The sequence below is a fragment of the Misgurnus anguillicaudatus genome, chromosome 21, assembly GCF_027580225.2.
Source record: "Misgurnus anguillicaudatus chromosome 21, ASM2758022v2, whole genome shotgun sequence".
NCBI classification, from domain to species: domain Eukaryota; kingdom Metazoa; phylum Chordata; class Actinopteri; order Cypriniformes; family Cobitidae; genus Misgurnus; species Misgurnus anguillicaudatus.
Window position 1 is genome coordinate 28,258,515 of NC_073357.2, and position 11,803 is coordinate 28,270,317.

Consider the following 11,803-nt stretch of genomic DNA (forward strand, 5'->3'; position numbering starts at 1 on the left):
TCCGCGGTTTTTCGAAGCGACGATGGTAAGAAAATAGGACAAAACAGTTGAGTAACCAATACATGATAATCACACGAAAACAGGAATTCGTTATAAGATCACAATAAAACGCGGAAATTCGTGATAATAAAAGTAATCGAAAAGTTACGTGACTATATAATGAAATTTCGTAGCAAATGTTGCCGTGTTCCCTTCTTAAAATAAAGGTGCTTCACGTGCCATTGAAAAAACATTTCTGGCTGTATGGTTTAGTAAAGAACATTTACATCTAAAACATTTACATCAAAAGTCTTTCTGTCTCATAAAAGGTTCTTTGCAGAAATTCAGCAGATTTTCAAAAGGTATGAAAGAAACAATTCTTTTAAGAACCTTTGACTGAATGGTTCCCTGAGGAACCAAAAATTGGTTTTTCTGTGGCATTGATTTAAAGAACCCTTTAAGCACATTTTTAAGTGGTTACAGTATGTTATAGAGAAATCTTGGGTAAGCCAAGCTTTGAAGGATCCATTTGTTGTATCCTCCTGTGGTAGGATGTGGCCTTCGAAGGATCCAGCCTTCGAATTGAGCTGTTAAATTGAATTTATTTATTGATGGTATGTCAGTAGAACAAGTAACAAATATTAAATTGTTGTTGGGGGTGTGAAACTTGACAATATGCTGTCCTGGTCCAATCGTATAGATATGTAAAAGGTAAAGGTAATAGCAGTGGCCAGAAAATGCTCTGCAATTATTCCATCTTAAAGGACAAGTTTGGTATTTTACACTTAAAGCCCTGTTTTTGCGCTGCAAAGGACGCATTCCAACAGGTTTTATCGTAGTTTTGTCCAACTCCATTGACTTGTATTAGATGTGCTGTGAGGTACGGTATTACTCAGCGCCGGTAACGTTGTTTGTATTCTTGCAATTGGTAAAGGTGGATTAGCGCCACCAACTGGGCTGGAGTGTCTATTATTCAAGCTCTCAATGGAAGAATGTACGGGTGAGGCGTTTGGAAAAATAGGTCCACAAGTTTACAACGAATGGTAGAACAGCTGTTGGAGGGCATCTTTTGCAGTGGTTTTTGTGTGGGCGTATCAGTGAACACCCCTGACCACTCAGTGAGTTTCACGTCTTTGTAATGTAAATGTAAATGTTTAATGCATTTTAGGAAGGATTGTTCCGGTGCACCTATAGACCCATTGTAGAGGTGGGAGGTGAAAAACAAACACCCGAAAATTCTCGGGGCAGCCGTCGAAATTTCAGTCAAGACCGTTCTGTTTCATCATAAACAATCTGAAAACAGGGCTTTAAGTGTAAAATACGGAACTTGTCCTTTAAGTTTTAAAAGATATGATGCAGTCATTAGTTTTAATCGCATCTTGAGTACTGCCCTGTGATATGGTCAAGTGCATCTGAAATAACTAAACTTTGTACCTTTACAGGTATATAAACATAATACAATGTTGTACCTTTTGGGGTACATTACTGTACCTTAATGATTTATTATGTACCTTGTTTTGTACCCCTAAAATTTAACTGGTACAAAATTGTTCCTTAAGGTATATAAGGGTATAGTGTTGTGCCCCAAGAGGTGCAAAATTTCAATGTGTTGTATACCCATAAAGGTACAAAAAGGTACCTTTTAGGATACCACCCCAGTGACAGAAAAAGGAAGAACTTTGTACCTTTTTTTCTGGAGCAAGTTGTGGTTTAATGTATATTATTTTTCTTGCCAAAAATGACGATGGTTTTGCTAGATAAGACCCTTATGTCTCGGTTGGGATCGTTTAGAGCCATTCGAAGCTGCATTTAAACTGTAAACTGTTGAGGTCCATTAAAGAGAAAAATCCTGGAATGAAGAAAGATATCAACATTTTGGATGACATGGGGATGGGTAAATTATCAAGATATTTTTTTTTTAAGAAAATTGAGTAATTTTTTTAAGTTATCTGGGATTATTACTTGTTGGACTGCTGGCAAGTCATGACATTTGCAGGTTTGTTATTACCATATAACAACCGCTTAAAACTATAACACCTGGATGCTGCAAATTATTTTGACAGGTACAGTTTAATATTGCACAAAAATTAAATATATATATGTCTTTTAATAACACATATAACATTATATTTACAAATATTTAAACAAATGAGTGTGTTCATGACATTTAAACGTCTTGTCTCATCTTAAAACTGAAAGTTAACAGGTCTTCCTAGCGGAAGGTCTGCATTCGTTTAAAAATTAGCAAATAAATTCTTTTAAATCAATATTTCATTTTACTAACCTTACTTGTGAGGTATATAGCCGTGTAATAAGCAGGATCATTCTATACCTTATATATAAAATCTGCGAGTTGGGACTGGCCAATCAGAATCAAGCATTCTGTGTAATAAGTAAATAATAAAATGTTAAAGGCGCTCTAAGCGAATCTGTGTGACGTCACTTCTTGTAGAGGTTCGAAGTGTTTTCAAACAAAACGGAGCGTAGCTAAACTCCTCCCCCTCTCTTCCGTGCTTTCGGAACGAGTCATGAACGCGCCCAACTCCCACTACCAAATCCTTCTTGTCGTTTATTGGCTGGAACACTTTGTTATGTTACGTAGTGGTAGGTTTGACCACTTTGTTTTTGTCGCAGTTTGCAAGCCTGGGCTGCCTACAGAGACCGTGTTTTTTTACAGTGTGTTCAGAGGACAGGCAGCTAGCAGATAAGGAGATGTTGTTTACTGTATGAAACAAAAAATGTTTTATGGCCTAAAATGCGTGAATTCGCTTAGAGCACCTTTAACACTGGTGCTTTATCAATGTACATTTTAAAACTGCTTTGTGAGTTACGTCAGTTGTTTCTGTGATCTGTCACTGAAAGTATTTCTTACAAAAATAATGAGAACTGTTATCGCAGCCTGGATTAACATTTTTGTATTTGCTAACTAAGTGTGTCCCATTCAGTAATGATTAAGCTTTACGCACACTTGCTGTCTTCATAGCTTCGTGAACACTTGGGCCAAATACAGGAAATAGGCCTACGTGATGCAAGTAGACAAGGGTCAAGCAGGCCCAGTTCCAAAACCAAATGAGGGTGCTCAGTTAAATACTAGTAAACATTTAATGTATGAAATACTGTATACTTTATTTTTTGCAGGAACTGCTTCCTAAACAACAGAGAGTTTAATGCTGTTTTTAACAGTGCTTATCCCTAAAGGACACGTCAGTTCCTACTATATGAGGATAAAGACAGGAACAATTACTAGTCCAGTGACAAGTAACCAAATATTTATTCCTGAAAGAGAAGCCAATAGATTTGTGTGTTGGTAAACAATAGATAGTTGCACCACCTACCTTTACAGTGAATTGAAACTGAAACTTTACATGTAAACTTGCCCTTACAAGAGATTGCGCTTGAGTTCTTGGTCTTGAACGAATGAGGAGTTCATAACTATTTTTATCCTGACTCAAAGACGGAAAATCAAACCGACAGGTGAGGACAAAGCATGATTTTCCATTGATTGAAACTTTACAATGAGTAGAAAAGAAGTATTGTGTTTATTATAATTACAGTACACATTTGTTTATAGGTAGATAAATGTCACTTAGATAAGAATAAAATTCAAAGCAGTTATTCAAAATAAATGGGTCAATGATTTTAATATAATAAAAGTACACAAAAAAAGAAACTTGGAAATTTGGAAAGTGGTATTTTTTTAATATATGACCCTGCCTAAAAAATCCACGCTAAAGTGTTATAATCTAATTATGAGATATTAGGCATCAAAGTTTGATTTTAATTTTAATTTAATTTTAATCTTTGACATGGCCTTACTCAGTCAAAACCCAGTCAATATTTTTATAGAATGTTATGTAGGATTTAATGTAGAAAACATGTCACATACATCTTAGTCACATATATCAACCTGATCTCACGAATTTCCGTGGCATAGTCACGGATCTCCGCATTTTTTTCGTGGCCCTGCTACGAACTGTTTTTTTCCGTGGCATTCTCACGGATTGGTTACTCAACTGTTTTGTCCTATTTTCTTACCATTTTCGCTTCGGTTTAGGGTTAGATTTACATGAAATGACATCCCCTACCCAAACCCAACTCTAACCCCAACGCCAGGCAACAATTGTTTAAAGTTTAGAAAATATAAAAAAATAAATCCGAAAAAATAGTATAAACCAATAGTTAAAGTGACAATACTATCGCAAACACCAAATCTAACCCTAAACCGAAAATGGTTTGAAAATAGGAAAAAGCAGTTGAGTAACCAATCCGTGAGAATGCCACGGAAAAAGACAGTCTGTAGCAGGGCCACGGAAAAATGCGGAGATCCGTGAGAATGCCACGGAAAAATGAGCACAAAATTCCGTGACTATCCCACGGAACTTTGTGAGATCATGTTGCATATATCTTAAAACAATTGGCATAAACATTTTAAAAAAAGTAAAACCAACATGGATATACTCATTGCAGAGTAAATGTCCAATAAATACTGTATTATTTTTTTCTCAATTTCAATAATACTTATCATGTGATTTCATAAGTAAATCAAAATATATATGGTACTAGTTGTATTATGTCATTGTGCATGACGTCATTGCCTTGACAATCTAATGCAATGGTAGAATGTATTTATGAATTACTATAAATTGAAACTGAAGAAATGCAAATAATGTACAGTGTCACTTTCGGTTTCACTTTAGTGCTGTGTATTTGTTCAATGCTCAGAGACACTAGTTCACTAGACATCAAAATAAAATTATATAACTAGAGCACTACCCTATACAAACGTGTATTTGTTATTTAATTTTTAGAAGGTGACCTTTCATGTGTAAATTAAATTACAATGAAGGTGTTTAATAAAAACCAAATGATACATTATTAACATTTGGTATCTTTATATTATGTCACCTTTATCTAAGCCAAAGCTCACATACATTGTTTCATCTTTGTTCGTTATACTCAATGCTGTACTTTATACATAAAAAATAAGTTGCTTAACCCTTCCTACATACAGCCACATGATGTCACTGTTTCTTTGCTAACAGTCATGGCTCGTTCACTCACTATTGAGCAGATCCTCTGTGGTATATGTCTGACCGAGTTGACTGACCCAGTCACCACTTCATGTGAACACAACTTCTGTAAAGTCTGTATTGAAACATGCTGGGAGAACGGAGAGCTTTATTTATGTCCAGTATGTAGGACAGAATTTGAAACTAAGCCAGAACTGAATATTAATAAGGCACTTGCAAAGTTTGTTACTGACCACATGAAGATGCAAAAGAAGAAAAAACCAAACGTTCTGTGTGACTTTTGCTGTGAACGTAAGCTAAGGGCCGTGAAGTCGTGTTTGCAATGTGTGGCTTCTTTTTGTGAGACTCACCTTGAGAGTCACAAAACGTCACCGAGACGCATGAAACACAAACTGATCGACCCTGTGGAGAACCTGGAAGATTATTTCTGTGGTAAACACGAGAAACCATTGGAGATGTTTTGCAGAGATGATCAGACCTTTCTATGTCTGTTCTGCACAACAACAGAACATAAGACTCACGACTGTGTTCCTATAGAGCAAGAAAGTTCACACAGGAAGGTAAGACTCAAAATCAAATCTAACAAATCTATAGTTTTTATGCACAAATTATGCTTACCTTAAACTGCTTATTTGTTGCTTTCTGTTAATGTCCTTAGATTAAAGTGAAAGATAAACATAAGGCTGTCAAAAAAATGATCAAGGAAAGATGCGAGAAGATGAAGCAGATAAAAAACGTAGCAAATATTAACAAGGTGCAGTATCATATATTAGAAGAAATACATAAATGATAACAGATATGAATTGTCAACACCTTAACCTTGGTGTGGTGGATATAATAGTTTCATTTAATGTTCTTCTTAACATAACCATGCAGAGAAACGGCGAGAGAGATAAAGCATGCAGTGTTGAGCTCTTTACTACACTGATTCGCTCCATTGTGAGATGTCAGTCTGAGCTGCTGGAGGTGATGGAGCAGAAGCAGAAAGCAGCAGAGACTCATGCTGAAGATCTCATTAAAGAGCTGGAGCAGGAAATCGCCGAGCTAAAGATGAGAGACATCGAGCTGGAGAACCTCTTAAAAACTGAAGATCACATCCACCTCCTTCAGGTAGGTGTTCACTCGGTAAACCTCTCTCAGAAATTCTTTCAATCAGAAATCAATCTTTATTGAGAGGTCTGTCTCCTTCAGTACTGTAGACGTACTCATCTGTGTGCAGCCCTCTGCAATTCAAGTCCTGGAACAACATCAGCATCGATACTGATCTTAACACAGAAACCCTAAAGAAAACTCTGAAGTGCCTTGAAGAAAAAAATCCAAATGGAACTGAAAAGGTTTTTTGAGACCAGTGAGTATTAAATAAACAACATGTTGGAAAGAAAACAAAGGTATAAAAGCTGTCACTTGAATGGTCCTAATATACCATTCAGGTATACCTGTGAGGTACCAATGTATCTGTGAAGTTCCTTCATGGCACTAATATGCATTCTTTTGGTACAAATGTACAGTGATTTTTTTTAAGTAAATGTATAGTGCAATGAAATAAAGTGCGAGGCAGTGCTGAATCTGAGCACAATAATGCAAACGGGTATTATGGTCTTTGGATTTGTAGTTGTGTTGTTCTGTTACCTGCTCTGTGTGATATACATAACAGCTAATGTCTCACCATGCATGTTTACAGCCAACACAATGCTAATAAGCGAGGCTTATTCCCTCTGTATTTTGCAAGCATACAACATGTTTTTAGGCCAATGAGTGATTTATTAACATGTTAAAGTACTTTAATAAAAGATTATTCTAATTTGGACTATGACCCTTGGTTAAGACTGGGGTAATATTGTTTGTTCATTTATTTTGTAAATTGTGTTTTAGCTCTCTAATGGTTAACTCAACTATTTAATCCCAATCACATCCACTTACTTTCCACCTGTTTCTTGACGTAAATGTGCGCACCGCCATCTTTGAGCTTTATGGTTTATGACTTCCGGTGTGTGATAAAAATATGCTGATTTAGCTGATTTATTTATTCTGCTACTATATATTGTTACAAAAATGCGAATACAGTACAGAATATATGCGACATAATCTTAAAGGATTAGTCCATTTTCTTAAAAGAAAAATCCAGATAATTTACTCACCACCATGTCATCCAAAATGTTGATGTCTTTCTTTGTTCAGTCGAGAAGAAATTATGTTTTTTGAGGAAAACATTGCAGGATTTTTCTAATTTTGATGGACTTTAATAGAGCCCAACATTTGATGCTTGACTCAACACTTAACAGTTTTTTCAACGGAGTTTCAAAGGACCACAAACACTCCCAAACAAGGCACAAGGGTCTTATCTACTGAAACGATTGTCATTTTTGACAAGAAAAATTAAAAATATGTACTTTTAAACCACAACTTTTCGTCTAGGTCCGGTCCAGCGCGACCTAACGTAAATGCGTAGTGACGTAGGGAGGTCACGTGTTACATATATAAAACGCACATTTGCGGACCATTGTAAACAATAAACTGCCACAAAGACATTAATTAGTATCAGTTGACATACAACAACGTAGGAACGGTCCTCTTTCTTAACACATGTAAACACTGGGGCGGAGTTTCGCGTTCGTCCTTTGTGACCTCTTGACGTGATGACGTATTGCGTCGGGTCACGCTAGCGCATGACGACCAGGTCTAGACGAGAAGTTGTGCTTTAGAAGTGTATATTTGTCATTTTTATTGTCAAAAATGACAATCGTTTTGCTAGATAAGACCCTTAATGCCTCGTTTGGGATTGTTTATAGTCCTTTGAAACTCCGTTGAAAAAAACTGTTAAGTGTTGAGTTAAGTATTAAATGTTGGGCTCTATTAAAGTCCATTAAAATTAGAAAAATCCTGCAATGTTTTCCTCAAAAAACATAATTTCTTCTCGACTGAACAAAGAAAGACATCAACATTTGGATGACAAGAAAATGGACTAATCCTTTAATGTTTATAATGTGTTTGCACTTACTTTTGTTATGTTTTAAATAAAAAAGCAAATACTTTAAAAAGTAAGCAAATAATTTCATAAGCTCATATCTCCACCTAGTGCATGCGTAAGAAGTGATGTAATAATATTTTCATAAAGCGAAAACAATACTCAATACATGGAGTAGTTTAATATGTTTATTATGGTTTGTTCAAATAACTTACAATGTGTTGAATGAGAAAGATACTGCTGACTGTGTCGGACTGCATAAAGCTCGATGTGTCCCATAAACAAGTCCATTAAAAATTGCTGTTTAAAAAAAACTTTACACCAGAGGGACAGTTGTGACATTTAAACCAGCCCCTGAAAAGTTAAAAACACGAAGTCTTGGTAAATTCCATGTACAAAAACTCGACTGACTTTCCCGTCTCTGTGCTTTGATATTTGCGCATTTAAGACTTGCACCTCTGATCAACAACACGAAATGATTGAATATATCTTCATATCTCAAGCCACTTCTTAATTTCACCCTCACACTGGTTCATACATGGCAGGTGTAGTAAATATTAACTGTTTAAATCATGTTTTATGCGTGCTCCCACTACACTGTTTTCTACCGGCTGGCTATTGAAACGGAAGTCTCGGACCGGAAAGGAAAATACGTCACATCACTAACTTCCGCGTTCGAGAAACCGGTGGATAAGGCCTGCAAAAGTGCATATACTGTTTGTTGAATATTTAAACACGTCAGTGATACAACTTTCTTTTACAGCTCAGCCTTCAGTTATTCAAGGTTTCAACTTTATAGCAAAACTGGAGACTTCTGCGTCAGTCTCTAAACCAAACTTGGAAAATGGAATATTTGTTTTTGGCAGCACTAGCACAGACTCTGTTCTTAAACCTCCTTTAATGGTATCTAAAAGTTCCCTAGCAATAAGGAAAAAGGATGCATCTGTCCCATTTATCCCACGGCAGCTGTCAAGCTTGGGTGTGGGTAAGTCAAATACACTCAATGTGCTTGTTTATTATGTTAACATTACCATAGGTGTATATATTAACAGTATTTTTCCATTATCAGATCTCGGTACAATACAGAAACTTTATACAGGTAACAAACAACATCAGTTAAAAGTTTCTTCTCAGAATCAGCCAATTATTTTGCTTGTCAAGTATTTATTATTTTAAATGTGATTATCTTGCAGTGAATGTGATTTTAGATCCCAACACAGCTTACCCCAAACTAAATCTGTCTAAGGATGGAAAACAAGTGAATTATGATGGAACCTGGAGAGATGTGCCCAATAACCCGGAGAGATATGATTGCTCTGCCTGTGTCCTGGGAAAGGATGGGTTTTGCGGTGGTATATTTTACTATGAGGTGCAGGTCTGTGATAAACCTGAATGGGACATAGGTGTGGCGAGAGAGTCCATTAAGAAAAAGGGAAAAATAACCGTGTGCCCCGAGCATGGGTTCTGGTCTATATGGCTTAGAAATGGAAATGAATATATGGCTAATGAATCAAGTCCCATTTCCCTTTCCATAAAGCAGAAGCCTCAGACTGTGGGTGTGTTTGTGGATTATGAAAAGGGTCTGGTGTCCTTTTATGATGTGGAGAACAAGTATCTTATCTACTCCTTCATTGGTTATTCTTTCAATGAGAAACTTTATCCATTTCTCAGTCCTTGTAACAAAAAAGTAGGTGTGAACAAAAAGCCTCTGATTATCCGTCCGTGTAATTGCTAAACTCTCAAAACCAGTGACTAGAGACTATTATGGAATTTGGATCATGTACTGTGTCTGATTACTAGTGCGTAGTGTAGTTCTAGCTCAAAATAGCATATATATAATTTTCGCTGTTTTGGTGTGTCATTTTAAATGCAAATGAGCTGACCTCTGCAGTGCTGTGGTTGGATAGTGCAGATTAAGGGGCGGTATTAACCCCTTCTGACATCACAAGGGAAGCAAAATTTCAATTACCTATTTTTCACATGATTGCAGAGAATGGTTTACAAAAACTAAGTTATTGGGTTGATCTTTTTCACATTTTTTAGGTTGGGGGACCCAATTATAGCACTAAACATGTCAGATTTTCATGATATGTCCCCTTTAAAATGTGATGAAAACTGTCTATGTATATTAATGATATTAATAATATTTCTTGTACATTATGCAATTTAAAGGCATGAGAAGAGGTGGATGGATTGTTTTTTTCTGTTAACAGTTTTTTTATTGTATAAACCTGGAATATTCCTTATAATAATTTTTTAGGGATAGTTCACCCAGAATAAAAATTCTGTCATCATTTACTCGCCCTTGAGTTGTTATAAACCTGTATGAATTTATTTGTTCTGTTGATCACAAAGGAAGATATTTTGAGCAATGTTTGTAACCAAATTTTGAGCAACATTGACTTCCATAGTATTTTCCTACTATGGAAGTCAATGGTGCTTCTGTTTCATGCTTCAGTACAAATATCCTCCTTTGTGTTCAACAGAACAAAGATATTAATACAGGTTTGCAACAACACGAGGGTGAGAAAATTATGAAAGGTTTTTCATTTTTAAATTAAGATGCAAACAAAGCCACTAGATGGTGTGCTAGTACTATATAAACTACCATCAGACTGGCTGTAAAGTCTGTGCTTCAAAAAATAAAAGACAAAAAATTGAGAAATCAATAAGATGAATAAGCTAGTCCTTATAATAAATGTATAAAGGACCTTTTTAATATAATGCTTACCTTTCATATGAAATGTAAGAAAGCATCATTCTGCTTGAGATTGGAGAAAATCTATAAGATTAATGTTCAAATCCATACAATCTTTAAGTCTTTCACAGGTCATACATAATAGAGGAGAACTGTGTATTTGGATCATCCATTTAGTATAAATGTTGCCAATAATGTGTCAAGAATTTTGAAGCTCTATCAATAACATTTTTATATCCTAGAAATCCTTAAAAAAACAGCACTAATTTACTCACAAAACCTTGTACTACTAGAACATCCCACCCTGCCTTTTTCTGCGTTTCCCTCCCTGTTCCCATTCTTTTCCTTTCCTGAGCTGGATGAATGGAAGGTCCCTTACAGCACAATGGAAGCTGGTCTCGTAGGAATGCCAGAAATGTCTGGAGTCAGCATGAGGCCGGTGGCCATGGACAACACACCCCCTGTGACATCACAGACCCACCTCCCGACACCAAGTCTCGCCTTCTGGCATCTCTTGCACGTTTCCAGAGTAAATAAGGATATAAGGGAAATGTGTTTGTTATTATTTATATTCAAAGTCTCGTTCATTAAACTCAAAGGTCTCCTGTGTGTTAAACGTAATTGATCCATATAACAGAACTTTCTGTTAAACCTACAATATCTATACAGTATCTGATTCTATCCCAGTGTTGGGGTTTCGTTTAATTCTCCTGAAAGAGCCACTTGTGTCAAAAAAAGACCCCCGGTGTGGTCGTCATATTGAGGACTCTCCATAAATGAAAAATCACAGCAACATTCTGCCCTGTTTGATACATTTGATATTGGATTTCTCTCTTAGTTCTGTGTCGATCCTTTCCCCCGCTCTTGATCTCATTCTTCCCCTCTGCCTCTCTCCCTTTCTGTCTCACTCTCTCTATTCCTTCTTCCCTCATTCTTCCTGGCAGGCATTCAATTTCACACTTGGGGGAGCAGAATGAGGGGAAGGTCAGGGCTGTGTCAACAGAGGCCAGCATTTTTTTTTTCATTTTCCTTTTTTCTGCTGATACAGGATGAACGAATAGAGAGAGCATTCTAAGTGTTTCTCCTTCACACGTTCTCCTACATCTTACATAGGTCTCTCTCTTTCACACA

At 36.3% G+C, this 11,803-nt stretch overlaps 1 protein-coding gene across 1 annotated transcript; it reads left to right on the plus strand.

Annotated features, from left to right (window-relative positions):
* The first annotated feature begins 3,361 nt into the window (after window positions 1-3,361).
* On the plus strand, window positions 3,362-11,409 carry LOC129440988 (E3 ubiquitin/ISG15 ligase TRIM25-like). Its single transcript, XM_055200636.2, has 8 exons — window positions 3,362-3,453; window positions 5,022-5,569; window positions 5,668-5,763; window positions 5,886-6,119; window positions 6,209-6,357; window positions 8,738-8,959; window positions 9,044-9,073; window positions 9,168-11,409. The coding sequence occupies exons 2-5, from the start codon at window positions 5,024-5,026 to the stop codon at window positions 6,350-6,352; spliced, it is 1,020 nt and encodes a 339-aa protein (XP_055056611.2). The 5' UTR covers window positions 3,362-3,453; window positions 5,022-5,023; the 3' UTR covers window positions 6,353-6,357; window positions 8,738-8,959; window positions 9,044-9,073; window positions 9,168-11,409.
* The last annotated feature ends 394 nt before the right edge of the window (window positions 11,410-11,803 follow it).

Excerpts from the sequence above, each read along its gene's own strand:
- LOC129440988 (XM_055200636.2), top strand. The coding sequence starts at position 5,024 with ATGGCTCGTTCACTCACTATTGAGCAGATCCTCTGTGGTATATGTCTG. Across the intron at positions 5,570-5,667 it reads AAGAAAGTTCACACAGGAAG|ATTAAAGTGAAAGATAAACA; the intron begins GTAAGACTCAAA and ends TAATGTCCTTAG. Across the intron at positions 6,120-6,208 it reads ATCACATCCACCTCCTTCAG|ACGTACTCATCTGTGTGCAG; the intron begins GTAGGTGTTCAC and ends TCAGTACTGTAG.